At 39.7% G+C, this 18,014-nt stretch overlaps 1 protein-coding gene across 1 annotated transcript in view; it reads left to right on the forward strand.

The window, feature by feature from the left end:
* The window catches only part of ITPR2 (inositol 1,4,5-trisphosphate receptor type 2), a 261,876-nt gene that overhangs the window by 107,617 nt on the left and 136,245 nt on the right, over window positions 1-18,014 (forward strand). The window contains exons 24-31 of the mRNA XM_063357290.1: window positions 430-487; window positions 2,000-2,165; window positions 4,160-4,333; window positions 9,684-9,773; window positions 9,917-10,042; window positions 11,234-11,356; window positions 12,896-13,096; window positions 17,455-17,706. Coding sequence (XP_063213360.1) covers window positions 430-487; window positions 2,000-2,165; window positions 4,160-4,333; window positions 9,684-9,773; window positions 9,917-10,042; window positions 11,234-11,356; window positions 12,896-13,096; window positions 17,455-17,706 — 1,190 coding nt within the window. The remainder of the gene's footprint in view (window positions 1-429; window positions 488-1,999; window positions 2,166-4,159; window positions 4,334-9,683; window positions 9,774-9,916; window positions 10,043-11,233; window positions 11,357-12,895; window positions 13,097-17,454; window positions 17,707-18,014) is intronic.

The following is an 18,014-nucleotide window of genomic DNA, read 5'->3' on the forward strand; positions in this document are numbered from 1 at the left end:
AGCTGTCCTAAAACAACATGACGGTGTGGTAAATGTGTTGTTTTATGATAAATATTCTAAAGTTCATGTGTCCGCTTTGGGAGGATTGGCTCATCTTAACAAAAAAATGTGGAAGTTTCATATTCTGTGTCATTTGTGGGTCACCGATGGTGGTTTGTAGAGCTCTTAGCATCATGGGGCTCTGGTTCATCACTACAATTTGGCTCTTCCTCGGTAATAGTAATACACAATTTAACTCTGCCCCATGTCCTATTTCTTCCCTACTACTCTTGCAGATAACTAATTTTTGCCCAGTTGAGGAATGCATTATTAGACCTTTACTTGATAAAATCTACTTTAAAGAGGATCAGAGTTCCATTTTGCTGTGCAGATTAAACAATGATGACTGGCTTTTAATTTTTATATCAATTTTTTTTTTTCCCCCCCCAGCAATTGTTCCTGACATAGACGAAATCGCAGCTCAGGCTGAAACCATGTTTGCTGGCAGGTATATTCTCTGAAGTTTTACCTCTCTACGTATATCCGTTTGTTCACATTGATATTTCTCATGGACAGTCTCTGTTTATTCTGCGCTTATTTTCGTACCCCTTTCTCTTCCTTTGGCTGTTTCTTATTATATAACCTATAGACAGACAGAAAAGTGCCAGAAAAGACCTGGATTGCAAACAGCCCAGTTGGTATGGAAGGCTGTGGGACTGGAAATGACCGCCTTCTTAGTTGTAAAAGAGTTGGTAGAAAGTTTTTGTCCTGTTCCCAAAGGCAGCCGGGGAATGGTGTACAGGTGCATTGGGCTAAAACACACTAATTATTTATTTATCTTATAATGCCTCACATAAGTGCTTTTAAAGGAATACCTTTTTCTGGTGTGCTTTTTGGCTGTAGCCCCAAATTTCTTGGATCTGTAGGTTACTGTTGACCCTCAGGTCAGACCCCATAACCTATTGTCACTGCACCTTGTGGTTGAACTTACTTAGAAAGTTATGTCAACAATAAGCTCTTTCATGTGACTCCAGATCAGCTGTGGACCACTTGCCATGATCTTCTGGACCACCAGAGGCCTGTAGATTATAAGATATGCTTGTGGTTTTGGAAGAGATTTCAGCTATACTGTGAACAAAAAAAAAAAAAGCACGAAAAATATCCACACTGGAGAGTTACTACCATTATCACTATATTGGTTTAATTTTACAGGTATTATTATAATTATACCAGTAAAAATGAATTCCATTTAGACAAGGCCGTTTTTCTTTGAGATAGGGGGAAGGATCTGCAATACGGGCACTCTGATCTTCCCTCTCTCAATCCCTTATGCGTTCTCAATCTTTACCAGCGCAAGCAATGCCTCCAAGCCCTCTCCCTGAACTCCCATAATGTAAAACAACACACAGCCCTTGGCATCTGCATCTTTAGAATGAATAGAGAGACCGAACGGTTTCTTGGAAACATTATTTCTGCTTTGGTATGTTAAGTGTAAATCTGCTTTCTGCTATTCCAGATTATAAAGATGATTCCAGAAATATGATGCTTTTGTCAATTCTTACTATTTTTGAGCTTATTTTTTCTTAAATGAACTATTAATAGCGGCTGAAAAGCAAAGGAGTGAAAAGGAAAGGGTGAAATTAATCTCTGATGAAATGCTGTTTACTTCAATTAATTTGGATTGTGGATGAACTTGGCACAATTTATCCAAGACATAAATGAATGTTTTTGCAATATGAATTTTAATCACAGTATTTGACACATTTCATATATACTTGCTTTCATTCTGTAGCGTCCATTCTGCTACAAGATTGCTCCAACAGCATATAACTGTAGGATTGAAGTCCTTATAAAACATGTTAGTAATCTTTATAGTTTCCATCCTGCAGCATATTTGATTTGGTTTTGAGAGCTCTGTCAAATGAAGATTGTGTGTAAAGGCATATTTATGTCAAAAGCTTTTATTTTTTCTTATTTATTTTACTTTATTTGGTCCTTTTTTCCCCCATTTCTGTTGCAGAAAGGAGAAGAATGCGGTTCAGCTTGATGATGAAGGGGGCAGAACTTTTTTACGGGTCCTTATTCACCTCATCATGCACGACTACCCTCCTCTGCTCTCAGGTGCTCTGCATCTGCTATTTAAGCACTTCAGCCAGAGAGCAGAAGTTCTACAAGCATTTAAACAGGTATGGATGGGCATGGCATTATTCCTGGAAACTGACTGGGGGAAAAGTCTTTCCAAAAGCTGCTTGCTTACCTAAATTGCTGTTTGTAGCATGACAGTGTTATTTCCTTAGAGGTCCAAATTCAGCAGAGATTTTTTTTTTTTTTCAGTAGAGTTGACCACATGTGCTAGCGTATGTTTTAGTGGTGCACCCAGAAAGAGTTATTTCTGGCATTGCATCCATTACTGAAAATGTAGGTCCGTGGTGACAGCTGGGACATCTCACAGTGAGACGTGATGTAGTGATGTCTCAAAGACGGAGTTAGTAGCTCACGTTCTGCAAGCAGTGTACCGCTGTCTGCAATAGGACTTTCCTGTCTTCAGGGCTAGCTAGGCTGGGTGTAAAGCTCTCTTGTTACTCATGTGGTGTTTCTGGTTCTAATTCATGTGTCTTTGGATTGTGCTCCACTGCGTGATCCAGAGATCCCAAATAACGGGAAGAGAATAACAGAGCCAAGCCTGTTTTCAGCTTTTATTCTTTCTGCTTGATAACGGTGCATGTGCATGCTCCATGTGTCATTGGATTAGGATGGGGAGATCTGATGTCACGGGGCTGGGTGACAGAGACATCTCGGTTACGTAACCCTATATAACATAGGTTGATAAGACCATCTGATGCTTATTTCAGGAGTTTGATAGCATGTTGTCTCATCGTTATGTAAGATGTGGAGGTTTCTCTTGTTTAAAAACAGATGAATGATAAAGACCTGGAAAGCTTTTGTGTAATGTTTTTGCAGGGTAGCATAATGGCCTCCCAGCAGATTGGTAAAGTTAGGCCATGCTGGTGAGTTGCATAAATAGCTGTTATTCCCAGGTAAGCAAGGACTGAGTAGCTTAACATGTTTTCATAAAGCACGGAAAATGCTAATTGACAAATAAACAAAAAAGACTGTAGAGAACATGGAATATGAATGTCTGTGGATGAGCAGCATTCATAAATTCTCTAAAATAACAAGGTTTTACCAAGCTAAGAGAGAAGATGACAAAAACTTTCTCTGACAAAATAGTGAATATTTGCCTGCGTGTAGTGATTATTTTTTTTTTTAAAAGAATGTCCCTATCAGTGTTCTTGTCTGCCATGTGACTTCAATCTATTACATAAGTGTGATTTCTTAATAGTGCTTATTGGTTTACTGTAAAGAATTGTTGTTTGTTTTTTGGAATATTATCTTCATTAATAATCTTGGTAGAGCGAAGAGCATTACAAAGAAAGGAAATGTGTAGATCATGCTAAATCAAGAACTACAAATAGCAGTGAAAAAAAAACCCAGATAATTTGAGCAGTATGAAAAAAGAAAAAGTTAGATTAATCTCAATAAAAGGCCACCACTCAGATGGTGGGAAGTTACGTGAACCTGAAAGTCAGCTTGTGAGCTATGTTTAAACAAATTTTTCTAATCTGGTCTAACACTGTTAAAATCAGTTCTTTTTCAATATTTGATTAGGGTGATGTAGGTGATCATTAAAGTTGCTAGCCATTCTGACTTTTCTTTGTATGTCCTGATTCCTTGCCGTATCATCCTTTTTTTTTTCTTGTGAAGTACTGTGCTGATGGGATAAGCTATTTCTAACTGTATTGCTTAAATACCACGTAACTGTATTGTTTTAATACCATGAGGATCATATTCAGTGCATCAGAGCTAACTCTGCGTAGAACTTAAGAGCTTGCAAATGCATGCTTGTCCTGAAAATGTTTCGCAGTGTATTAAAGAAGGCGAGAGAATGTTGTAAATGTTATAACTGACCTGGTTTGGGCAACTACAGTCCCTGGCTCTGTTAAAGGTTTTTGGTGAATGGAGGCTAAAAAGCCTGCGTGTGCCGTGTTTCAATTTCATAGGGAAGGTTACATAAAGCACCTGAAAAGAGGGGCTTAGAATGGAAACGGTCAAGCAAATTGCCTAGGCATAAATGCTGATGCTACTGCTGTAATAGCTTTACAATTTTCTGTATTTCCAGGTTCAGTTGCTGGTGTCTAATCAAGATGTTGATAACTACAAGCAAATTAAGGCCGATCTTGATCAGCTACGTCTGACTGTAGAAAAATCAGAATTGTGGGTTGAGAAGAGCAGCAATTATGAGAGTGGAGAGGTGGGCGACAATCAAACCAAAGGGGGAGAAGAGCCAATAGAGGTGGGTTTAAAGCCTTTACTCTTAGAATTGTTTCAATATTGATGGGTAGTTTAATGAACAATTGCAAATTTGTGGTCTGGTTAATCAAAGTAGCAAAGCAAGAATGTGCAGTATTGTGGCTGAGCTTTAGGAATAGAGAGAATAGGGAATAAAACCTCTTTAATCAATGTGTTCAATATTCTCTCCTGCTGCTTTCAGTAACTGCGCTCGTATGTCACAGAGCTGCCTTCCATTCTGGCAAGCGCACGAGCCTCAGTGTATGGCATTTCTGTGGCCAAAGAAGTAATCTAGGGATCCCGTGTTGGAAGTTGCGTTGACTTGCTGGAAGAAAGGGGTAGGCAGTATCTGTTCCTGCAACTAGGGGAGAGGAGCACAATCAAACCCAGATTTTCAAACATCACAAGTAATTCCACTATTCAGCAAACATAAGACTGACCTAAGAATATTGAGATTTTGTAGGCCAACTAACATTTTTTTGGGTGTGTGGTTTGGTTTTTTTTTTTTTTTTTTGACCCGTGTCATACCCCACTCTCAGGATTATTGTGATTTGAGAAACTTTAGAACTTGAATCTGGAACCATGAAAACCTGACCTTTTTTTTTTAAATGTAATTGAGTATTTTTTAATTATTTTTTTTCAATGAAAGCTGAGTGCTCATGTCCATACCTAACTCCAGTATAAATCTTTAAGAAAATGCAAAGTGTTGCAACCGTTGCTATGGTTGAGTTTTGTGGCATAACAGGAGATAGAGCAGGCTTTCACACCAATATTTATTCCCAATTTTCCATTTACATGAGAGGAAGTGAGGAGAAATGAACAACTGTGTCTTCCGACACAGCACTTCCCTTATTCTCTTCCGTGGCAGTCTTCTCTGGTGGCAAGAAAATGGGCAAGGAAGCCACCAGGGAAAGCTTAGTAGGACGTCAGGTGGAGATTATACAGCATTTTGAAGCCAATGCAATGAGGAAAAGTAGGAGCCATTGTGAAGAGACAGGATGTTTGCAGGTATCTGTGACATACCTTTGACTTGGCCTTTCAGGTGGAAAAGCAGATTTTAGGTGGCTTCATACAGGGAAAAATCCAACACTTAAGGGAGAATCTTAATTTCCTGGGACAGTGTAGGTCCTACTCTTTCTCTGATGTAACTTAGCTGTCAGAACTGGGGAGGAATCTGGACTTTATGATCTTAAGTATGTGGGATTTCCTACTTTCTTTCCTCAAGCATAGCTCTAGTAGGAAAAAAAATCCAGGTCTGTAAAGCCCCGAAAGAAAGTCCAGCTCTGGAGTCCTCAGCACAAGAAGGACATGGACCTGTTGGAATGGGTCCAGTGGAGGGCCACGAAGATTATAAGAGGGCTGGAGCACCTCTCCTATGAAGACAGGCTGAGAGAGTTGGGGTTGTTCAGCCTGGAGAAGAAAAGGCTCCGGGGAGACCTTATAGCAGCCTTCCAGTACCTAAAGGGGGCCTACAGGAAAGCTGGGGAGGGACTCTTTATCGGGGAGCGTAGTGATAGGATGAGGGGTAACAGTTTTAAACTGAAAGAGGGTAGACTTAGATTAGATATTAGGAAGAAATTCTTTACTGTGAGGGTGGTGAGGCACTGGAACACGTTGCCCAGGGACACTGTCAATGCCCCATCCCTGGAGGTGTTCAAGGCCAGGCTGGATGAGTCTTTGAGCAGCCTGGTCTAGTGGGAGGTGTCCCTGCCCAGGGCAGAGGGGTTGGAACTAGATGATCTTTAAGGTCCCTTCCAACCCAAACCATTCTGTGATTCTGTGAAAATGTTCCTTTATGTATTTAATGAATGGAAAAAGTAATGGGAAAACAAGATACAGAATTGCAGCAGGATATTTACAAGGTTTTTGAGCTATAATACATTTTAAAAGTGTAATAAGATCCTTTTTATTCCTATGGATAGCCCTGATAGCAAAGAAACTCCAGGAGGAGGAGACAAAACAATGTGCTTGAAACAGAAGCATCTCTAAATGGGATATTTTCAGTGTTTTTTTTTTTCCCATGAGGCATCCGTGGGTCTGTATGGATTAGCAGTGCTTCAGTAGATGCACAATATTATCTCTGGCAGATCTGAGAGCGTATTGTACCAGAACAGTAATATATAATCTGCACAACTGGTTAGATCATCTGGTGGTAATTCTATGAGAGCCGTGCCAGCTTACAATAGCTCAGAATCTTGTCCGTTATATTTTTCCCCTGTTAGATTATTCTTTAACAGTCAGGAAATATTTTTACCTGGCAAAACTACTTTAGACAGTGAATACGCTCTCTAAGATCTGAAGTCAGATATAAGAGGTGAGGTGCTGGTCATAATCTACAATGTGTGAAGCAGGTGGCTCGCTTCAAGCAGATAATCATCCCTGTAAGATCCTATGCTTTCTTGGAATGGATGCTGGGTATTCAGTACTGAGCTGGATGAACCTCTAGGTCTTTAGGGAATATGCTTCATTTGCCTGTGCTTAGTGTTTTCTCAAACAACATTAAAGTGCGCACAAGGGCTTGAATTACGTTCCGGAACAGTCTTACGTTAAGCCCAAGTTTCTGTCCTTGCCAAAGCACGTTGCAAGATTGGCATAAGAGTTTTAAAAAATCAAATATAGCTTTTTGCCCTCGGGCTTCTGAGTCTTCTTGGGTAATTGTTTCCACCTTTCTATCATTACCTGAGGGGGCTAGGGACTTACTTTTTTTTTTTTCCAGTCATATGACTCCAGAAATTGGATTTGTAGAAAAAAGGCCATGTTCTTCTAAATGAAGTATCCAGAGTTCTCCACAGGAAGAACAACAAATCTTACATCCATGCAGGAGCACCTTGACAAGAATTGGAGATGAGAATTACGGAAAAGAGTGCTTGGAGTTAGGTCAGATGTAAATTAGACATCATATAGGATGAGGATGAAATGCTGAAATTGATCTCACATAACTGAGCCTTGCTTGACAAGGGAAAAGCAGATAAAGCCTGTTTACTTAGTTATCTCTAGTAAGGGTGTTATGAGTCTGTGTAGATATCGTGGACTATGGAAAGTGTGGTTTTTTGTCCTGTAGCACCAGAAACACAGATCCGAGGAGGAGAAATAGGCCGTCTCAGTGAAAGGACTCTCAGGTGAAGCTGGAATACAGTGCAGTGACATTTATAGAGCTTCTCATCTTTGCCATCCGCTGAGAAAGTTCAGCACGGTTTCAAGTAGTATGAACTTTCAGCACCCTGAAGCGCCTGGTATTCCCTTGCTCTCCTCGTTTGCTGGTCTGTGGCAGTTTGCTTGAGTTCTGGGAATGTTTAAACAAACATCTCCTGAAACATCATATAAAGGTTGAGATTGTGAACTGAATCTTCTGAGGGCGCCCCTCGTTCCCCTGGGAAGTAAATACAGCCTGTGGAGGGCAAAACTGCGCTGGTGTGACACTGAGTAGTGCCTTGCACAGCCGAACTGCTGAGATGAGTGAGGCTGTTTCAGCGGCAGGGAACTGCTTGGTCTGAATGCTGGAATCTGGGCCTCCATTTTGGGGGATAGAAAGGAAGGATGCTAAGACTGATGCAGAGTGATATCCTGGGAATTTTATGAGTAGAGGAAGTAGTCTTTTTCAGAAAACACTATGTCCTAAAGGTGGGGTACTCAGACGAGAACCTTACTCAGCGTGATCTCTATGACTCCCTGTCCCCTATGGAAAAGTGTGACAGAGAATGTCTATTATGGGGCATAACGAGGCAAGATACGCAAGTGGATGTCTCTGGTATCCCAGTGGTGTGATTATCTCTTGATAACTACATCCCTCGCATACTCTTATGGGTTCAATAAATAGGTTTTTATTTTGTTAAGAGAAAGGATAGATTCCACAGTTTAATGCTGATCAGCACTTCCAGATAAGACATATAGTTCACATGGATTATAAAACTACTTTGATTGAAGAAGAATGCTGATAAAAGTAACAGGTAAATTAATCTTGGTTAACCCACAGTCCCAGAACAGTGGAGGGTGGTTAATTATAGCAAAGAACCTGAAATATCTTCCAAAGTATTGATTCAAACGGCTACAGAGAAGGCAGCATGCATACTAACAAACCTAAACAAATACAAATCCACTGTTGTTGCATAGATCAACATGACCATGCTGAACAGCGGAGCTGACACCGTTATAAACAGTTTCCGTGGCCAAATGGTGCAGCTGTTCTTGCCCCACTGGAAATTAAGACCAGATGGGATTTATAGACCTCCTCATCTTCACCATCAGCTAAGAAAGTTCAGAGAGGGGTTTCAAGAGGTATAAACATTCAGATTGGTGTGCACGTATGTGTTTTAGCGTAATTCTCTTCCCTAAAACAGTAGGAAGTTTGAGGACACAATGAAACTCTGAAGCACACCTGTTTGGTTCTTTTTTATGCTATTACACTAGTTTATATCCTTGTGGTTATACTGTGAAGCAGTCTTGAGATCTGCTACAGTTTTTCTACATGCTTAATAATTTCAGCATCCAAAGTCCAATCTTTCAATTCTTTGTGTTTCCAGTTAAGAAAGGCTTACCATAGCTGGCAGCAGGAAAAAAACCCAACACTGCCAGTATCCTAAGTGGCAGTATTTGTGTAGATGTTCTTCCATGTTTTGTTTGAGAGATGCATGGAAAGGTGCGTGGGTGTTGGCAGTTACTTGCTGACTTGATTTTTCTTATTTATCATACCCAGCTGGGACTTTCTAAGAGCCAAGGCCCAGAGCATACGGTGTCATGACTGGATGTTCCAGTTTAACATAAGGTTTTAATTTGTTTTTAAATCCTTTCCTACACCATTCAGAGGTAAGGACGGAAGTGTCCTCTTCACGGGAGGAACATCTCTAATTTCCACGTGGTACTTGTTCCTGTGCTGCCGAGAACTCCACCCTACTTACCTCAACTACAGAGATCGTCTTAAGCACTTTCTACAAACTTTTTAATGTTCACATACACAGACTTGTTGTAATCTTTCCAGCTGTATTAGAGATCTTGGCAACAAGTGGTGGCTATTGAAATACACTTCTGGACCCTACTCTCATAGTATCTAAACTCCTTGGGACAGCTAGTCTGTGATTTAGGGATGTATTCTTTTTTAGGAGGATCAGAATCATGAAGAGTAATTGCCTCAAGTCATGTTGGAAATTTGAAACAAAGGAAGGACCTGAATGTGAATCTTTTCACTCACTGCACTGGTGGATAAAGAATAAACAAGTCTTATCCTTTATTATCTGTGTTATATCTGTTCCCTATGAACTGCTGTAATACTTCTTCTTCATTTGCTGTTATTAAATGTAATTAGTTCATGTTGAGGAAATTGCAAGTGATCTCCGCTTGTTGTGTGTTCTTTGTTACAGGAGTCAAATATTTTGAGTCCAATAGAGGATGGGACCAAAAAACCCCAGATAGACAGCAATAAAAGCAATAACTACAATATTGTTAAAGAGGTCGGTGTATTTGTCAGAAATCTGCTTTGACATACTTGCTTGATAAGTAGGTTTAGTAATTATTTTGAAAGAATGTATTTCTGTGTGTCATGTCTGGTTCTTTACTTGCTTGCCTGCTTATTTATTTGTTTCTTTATTTATAGATTTTGATTCGACTCAGCAAACTTTGTGTTCAGAATAAAAAATGTCGGAATCAACAGCAGCGATTGTTGAAAAATATGGGCGCCCACTTGGTAGTCTTGGACCTTCTGCAGATACCCTATGAAAAGGTTATTCTTATAGTTTTAGTGGTGAAGAACATGAACTCAATAAAGGGAAAGGCCTCAAGAGGCCCGAGAATCAGTGTGAATATTTTTTTAAACTGAATTCAGTCAACTGTGGTACAAACATGAAATGACGATGCCATTTTCTACCTTAAGAATAATGAGCTTGGGCCTAAGTTTAAATATGACTGCCTGCACAGAATAGGTTTTATTAAGATCTTAGTGTTTACTGCCTCGGGTACCTGGATGTCACTGCTCTATCATCCCATTCCTGGAAGAGGCAGACTTTAGATCTGCAGTCACTTCACAGTAAGAAGTATTGATTTAATGGAGCTCTTGGCAGTGTATCTAGGTTCCACTGTTGAGTACTGATGTGAGAGCTATTGTAGATATGTAAGATCGACAAAAAGCTTTCAAGGATCAAGTCTGAAATAATTTCTTTGTTTCTGTGGTGGAAGCCTCTAACCTAGTTCCACTTGCAAGTTTTTCAGAAGATAACATTTTTGGCATTGAGTCTACAAATGAATGATCCAGATAGCCTTTTAGAGAGCACCCCTTTCTAGATCTTATAGGAAGCACTGAGAGGAGTTAAAACCTCTTCTGGGCTACGTTTTCCTGAGCGTTACCCACTAACATTATGATGTAGACACTGGGTTCAGCTACCTTTAATAAAATAGTGCTTGTCCGTATAGGTGGTTCATCAAATCATAGTTAGAATACTAGATGAGAGGAATATATAATGGGGATGAAACTAGACATATATTTGTGTGGGAGGATGTGAATGAACATATATATTTGTGTAGATGTACACACGCACGCACACATATATCTGTTTCCGTATGTAGCTATAGAAAAGCCAAAGCTTTTCAAAAGCTTAAAATCAGTGCAGGCTAGAGAGCTTTTTTTTTTTAAAAAAAATCAAGCCACTTAGCGCTTTTTAAAACTAGGAAATTACATCCATGCATGAGGAAGTCTTACTTTGAGTTTGTGCTCTTACCTGTAACACCCTATGGTCAAGTTGATTCAGCGTAAGGTACAGCCACTAATGGACTCTGAAGGGAACTAGATCAGTTGCTATTGCCTTCCCTGTAAAGGCTCAGCAGAATTGGTTTGTTCCTGGCTGAATTCACTTGGTGTGGTTTTAACCAGTATGTTTAGGTAAACCCATCTGATTTTGTTTGCCTTTTCGTTTTGCAGAGCGATGAAAAGATGAATGAAGTTATGAATCTAGCCCACACTTTTCTTCAGAATTTCTGTCGTGGAAATCCTCAGAATCAAGTTCTCCTCCACAAAAATCTCAACTTGTTCTTAACTCCAGGGGTAAGTATTTCATTTTAAGGAGACTATCGTAACTGGAAGTAAATTTGGACTTTCTGACAGTGGCAGTGCTAAATAAATAATATCATTATGCTCTCTCTGCCTTCTCCTCTGTCCTTGTGTTTTCTCCCTTATTATTCTCTTCTCTCTCCTGTCTTTTCTCCCTTATCATTGCTTTTTATGTCATTGTTTTTAATGCTGCCATTTTAAAAGTGGAAAACAATATTACCTGTGGGGTTTACTGGAAACGTCTATGAACATGTGTCAGGTCATCATATCTTGTTTAGCTTGACTCTGATCTTATTCATCCTAACTCACAGGTGGACTATAAATCAAGGTAAAAGATGGTGTGACTATGCTGTCATGAAGCTTTTGTGACAGCAGAATCAGACCCATACATTTTTGTTGTTGATGCCTCTGTTTGATTCAACTAATCTAAAATTCGATCTTTTATTAAATAATTTTCTTTACAGTAAACCTCTTTGTCACGGTCCCTTTGTGTATATATGTATGTAAGTGTTTACAGATATAGTTATATAGAATGACACTTCGCTCAGTGGCAGATCTACTGGGCAAAACATGCTTTTATTAGAAAGAGTGTGAGTATTAGGATTGGAAACCCCTGGCCTGTGTACAGTAGGAAGCATTTGTTCTGTTATTTTTTATTTATGCCTTTTTTGTCAGTTAGTGAAAGGGTCTGAGCTGACCACAGCGGGGACCAGCGCTCAGACTCCATCCTATCTAACAGTGATGTTTAACTCAGGTGCCTGCTTGCACTTGCATCTCTGTTCTTTTGAAGTTGATCTTCTGATCATCCCAGTTATTGTGCTTTTGTTCACATTGTGGAGCAGACTTGGTGTGGATTCCTTTCAGATGACACTAATCATAAAGGGATATGACAGGAGTACACCTGACCCTCATGAGACTTTAGTCCAAGGGACCAAACTAGACGAAGTTTGAAGCAAAAAGCCCCAAGAATGCATAAAGTCTGGATGCTGGGTCCTCAGCAACATCCCTTTCTTGTTACAGATCTGTTCCTCTTGAACTGTGCTACTCACCAAAAGAAACATAGCCTTAGGCTCCCTCTGAAGTTAATGTGGAAAGAGATGTTCTCTCAGACAGTGATCAGACTGCATGTGCAATGATTTGCCTGCTGGAAATGCCTGCCTCTGTTAACTATAGAAGGAGCCAGAGGTAGCTAATCACCTTACTTGGTTGCTTAAATGCAAAGTTTGATGGTGAACGTGGTCTCAGTCGTCTTGTATACCAGAGTCCCTACAGAGTGCTCTGGCACCGTGTTTTCACCTTCCACATGGGCACAGATTTTGTTTACATCCACTTTGGGACCGTTTTGTACTAATAGGAAAGTGTGGAGAAATCCCATCGTAAATGAAAGCTAGGCCCTAAGGTCGCTGCTTAATCGCTGTGCTTGTGCACGTTGGACTTTTCCAGCTTCCCTTTACCAATGTGCCTTTCTATAGTCTAGGGTTCTGGGAATCTTTCAATCTCAAAACAAATCTGTTTTGATTTTAATCTCTTTAGCTCCTGGAAGCTGAAACCATGCGGCACATCTTCATGAATAATTACCTTCTGTGTAATGAAATTAGTGAACGAGTGGTGCAGCACTTCGTACACTGCATTGAGACCCACGGCCGTCATGTGGAGTACCTGCGTTTCCTGCAGACCATTGTGAAAGCAGATGGCAAATATGTCAAAAAATGCCAGGACATGGTAATGACAGAGGTAAGTTGAAGGTTTCACATGTTAATTACTCACGTGATCTCTTTTTAACACACCAGTATTTTGAGGCTGCTTTTTCTGCTCTTGACTGCCGATGGGATATAGTGGCATCAATGCTTTATAATTGTAAACGGTATCGCAAATAATGAATATTTTAGCAGACGTTTTTGGGAGTTTAATCTAATTTTGTAAGGCCATCTGTATAACTACTAGAAAGAAAACATGAGTGTTAGCATGGTGATACAGAGATGTCTATTTGTAGATGATGTAGCATGGAAATCTCAGAGTTACATAAACCTTCATTTTCCTGTACTGTAATTTAGGATCCAATTTACACAGCAAACTTGCCATATTGTGGCATGGTTTTGCCATTTAAGAAGCTCTTACCTCTATGGATTTGTCTAAATAGTGTTTTAGACCACTTTTTTAGCACATAATCGTGTAACAATTCTAGGTACTGGTTTCTGCTTTTGTTTATTTTATTACAGAGTATTTCTCTGATACTAGTTGTGCTACTCTAGCTTTAACTAGCTAGATTTGGAGTCTGACCCGGTAAATTCCACAGAGTGGTTTGTGAACAAATCTTTATGCCAATAAATTTACTAGGAAAATACCTAATTGACTTCTCTGCAATTAGGATTTGATATATAGTGTGCATGATAAATGAAGTCTTCAACTTGCAGACACTCGCGCATTTAACTGTAATTATGTTAACAGTTCAGTGAGATTAATAAGTGGGTAAAGTTGAATATGGTGAAAAGTCCAGGTAGGATCGGAGTCCAAGGAACATTTTGCTTTACCTTGTAAAATGCATTTTTTTGGTTTTTTTTTTTTTTTTCGAAGAAACATCTTCACAAAGAAAGCAGAGATAAGCTCTAGTTGTGGTATGAACAAAACTAAACCCTGCTGAAATTTTGTTCCGCGGCAACAAAAAGGAAAAACTTCTAATTAAGAAAATAAAGCTTCAGCCTACATGGATAACCTTTAATGGAATCCACTTCAACCTTTTCAATTTGACTGAAGTGTACTAACATGCAATATCGTTTTCAAGGCTTTGATTTACATAATTCAAACAGTTCTTGTGCCTTTGTGCTTTTAGATTTTTTTCCCCATCCACCGCAGCTTCTTGTAGGTTTTTGCTTTCTCATCAAACAAAATTTTTAGAGTTTTCTCAATTCAAATACATTTTGTTACTGACCTACAATAGCACAAAGATAAATTGTCATAGTGTACATTTTCAAGCTGACTGCATGATGAAAATCGAAATGAGCTCGTATGTGACATTTACATTATGAGTCCTGCAGGAATTTGCTGGGGGGAGAGAGCACCCCTGTTTTGATGAAAGAGGGTAAGATGACCTGTTTTAAAAAAAACGTGAGAAATTATAAGTAACTATGATTTGTTAGAAAAGGATGCTAATAGTGAAATTTGAATGAGGCTTGAAGGGCAATCCAGTATAAAGGGAACCGTGTAGCAAATGGTTGGAACTTGCCATGGAGTCAGGACAGTTTCCCAGTAGACAGCTGAGATGTACTTTGTGACCTTAAACAAGTGGTGTAACTTTTTCTGTGCCTCCAGATGGGGCGTGTAAACAATTTACCACGAGACAAGATAGATGTGAGTGTACGGCATGCCTCAACTGCTCCCGTGTTTTCCTTTACCCGCGGGAAGTATACTGTAGCTTATTCCTGTTTACTTGGAGTAAGGGCTAACCTGATCATATTTACATGTTTTAGAAAGTGCCTACAGATGAAGGAGCACCATTGTGAAAGAGTACTTCCATCAAATACGTTGAACGCTGCCAATCTGGCTTATTCACTTGTTCTCATATCCTTGGTCCCCGCGTCTGTAGACTGCTAGTAAAGCTGCTTACTGACCTGAAAGGTTCCTTAGGGCGCTTTTTCTCATTACAGGCATGCTTTGAGGTTCCTGGAAGAATAGTGCCTATCAGTGCAAACATTATTACAAACGGAAAAGCAGAATTTACTTTTGAACCAGATCAATGTGGCGGCACAGTTTTCTATTATCTATAGTATTCTGGAGTGATACATTGCAGAGCATCAACAGCTGCTCCGATACTGACCAACCTTCATTATACTTGCATAGAGTTCTTAACTTGTTGAAAATACACTTTAGTGGACGAAGATGCTGCTGGGGTTTTTTGTGGCTTTTTTTCCTCATCACCGATGGGAAAATCCATCACTCGTGATGCTAAGTGAGAACTTTGTCTAACACTGGATACTTCTCTACCTTGCTTGCTTTTAAAGGGTCATCATTTTGTATGCTTGAGTCAATGTTTGGATGCCCTTTGCAAATCACATTTAAAAGTGAATAACTTGGGGAAAGGGGATGACATCTTCTGTCCTTACATTTATGATGATTACCTTGTCCCTCTTAGCTCTTACTGTACCGATGCAACATTGTCTGCTTTAGCTTGTGGTTCCTCACAGTCAGTATGTAGCAAGCATGCCACGCAGCATCATGTTTCACAAGTTCACTGTCTCCTGGTATTTCTTCCAACCTTTATTTCTTCCTCATTCATCAGCGATAGGTACATGAAAGGATGAGGGGTCAGTTTGACTTGATATGATAAAATATCAAGCAGTACTGGTATGTGTTAGGTCGGATTTGACAGAAGAGGGTAACTCTGGGGGAACCTGGAAAGAGTCGTCTTCCCTCTCCTCTGTACAAAACGTACACAAGTGGAAAATAACTATGGGAATGAACAACTTAGTAGAAAGTGACAGAGCATGTACCTTCCCACAGGGCTTAGTGGGGATTTTTTTATTATTTATATAAGTGAAATGTCCTGAGGCATAGTATTCCAGACATCAGTATTAAAAAGTTAGATCAATTTTCCAACATTTTGAATAGTCAAATATTTGAATTGAATAATATTCCCTATTTCTTTGCCACCGAGTGCAATGAAATTAATGTCTGGGTCCCTGTACTGTCTCCTTCCTCCCTCCCAAGAATCTGTCCATTTAAAAACATATTTCCTGTCCTGTGGCTTCTCCAGAAAATATCTATTTTGAAAAGTCATGAGTAGAAACATTTTAAAAAAAACCCAAAGATAAACAGGAAAGACTGAATTCGCAATTCACCCCATCGAGTGAATGTTGTCAAAGTAAAAATAAGCAAGAAACGGGGAAAACACAATCAGGAAAGTTGTACATTCAAAATTTGAAATATTGACGCCCTGGCAAACATAATGAAATGTTTCTGGACTTTTCATACTTTTAAGTTCCTCTGGGAGACTAATTTTCATTCCTGCTTTTACTGCTTTCCCGTTTCTCAACAGCTCCACCAACCTTTATTTCTACCCTTGAATTCAGTAAGCTAGGATTTCATGTCATGTATAGCATTGGATATGTCAAGTGCCTTATTCACAAAATACGTACGGCCATTGTGCTGCCAAGGTGTATTCTGTACTAGGAAGGTTTGTAGGAGCTTATTTTTCGCCTGCATTGAGAACGCATTAGGCTTAAAATGAAAGTGATGGAGAGAAGACAGGACTGCTGTGCTGTCCCAGCTCCACTCGAGCTCACAGAGCAGCGCTGGCAGTAGGTATGGGGGGTTCAAACCAGGGTTAGAACAAAACTTTTCTGAGAGATCTGCTGAGATGAGGCTGCCAGCGTCCACCTCTGCTCTGCATCCTCTTGACATGAGCAATGCACTTGCAGAAAAATCAAATATTTATCACATTCCGTTTTCTGTTAAATGGAAGTGCTGGCATGACACTGACAATGTTAAGACCCACCTGCCAAATTTGCATCGGTTGGGAAGAATCGTCCTCTGTTCCCGATGCTGAGCAAGGGCACAGAAGAGGTTGGTTAAATTCCGGGTGAACCACAGGCTTTTTGTGTGAGATAGCACAGAAGATTTAATCTCTCTGCACCTCAAGTCCCTATCTATAAAAGAGGGATAATAACGCATCCTGGCCTCACAATAGCAGGTGAGGGTAATTAATTAACTTCAAACAAACACTGAGATAGCAGGAATAATAAGGATGGTGTACCGTCTTAGGTAAACACAGAGCTACATAGAAATTAAACTTCAAATTCACCTTGCATTAACTCATGCCTTGGTGAGTTATTCCAGATTTGCACTTATGTAGATAAGAGAAGTTTGTCTTGGATATTGTTTTGACATGTGCTTTTGGTAAGCCACATCAGAGTAATTTTTGGTTGGTTTTTTTTTTTTTTTTTTTCACTTAGACAGTCTTTGTATGCTTAAAGGTAGAACAAAATAAGAAATTAAGAAAATCATAGAATCATTTAGGTTGGAAAAGACCTTTAAGATCATTGACTCCAAAATGACTGCAGTGCAGGGTGCTTAAAACTTTGTGGTATCTTTTTCAGCTGATAAATGGTGGTGAAGATGTGTTGATATTCTACAACGACAGAGCATCCTTTCCAGTGCTACTCCAAATGATGTGTTCAGAGCGAGATCGAGCAGACGAGAGCGGACCCTTAGCGTATCACATCACTCTAGTGGAATTGCTAGCGGCTTGTACAGAAGGAAAGAATGTATACACAGAGATCAAGTGCAATTCACTCCTGCCGCTGGATGATATAGTAAGGGTAGTGACCCATGAAGACTGTATACCTGAGGTAAGATTTCACAGAATGAGGAAGCAGACTTAACGTTTTTAGAAACTCAGAAAATGTTTTGTTGTTTATAATATATTGACAGGTTGAATATTGGCACAGAAAACAGGCAGGAAACAGGTGGTGTTTGCTAAGGTGAATACATGAGAAAGGACAGCCAGTATTTTCTTAAACAGAAAATTCCTTGTCCCTTATGCTGTGATTGTCAGCTTTTTGGGGCAGACGCCTTGTTTTGTTTTCCTCGGTTTGTCCAGCCACTCTGAGTTTAATGCTATGATAACTTCTGGCCGTAGCCGCGAAGACTCAGCTGA

Source organism: Chroicocephalus ridibundus, chromosome 1 (assembly GCF_963924245.1).
Source record: "Chroicocephalus ridibundus chromosome 1, bChrRid1.1, whole genome shotgun sequence".
NCBI classification, from domain to species: Eukaryota; Metazoa; Chordata; class Aves; order Charadriiformes; family Laridae; genus Chroicocephalus; species Chroicocephalus ridibundus.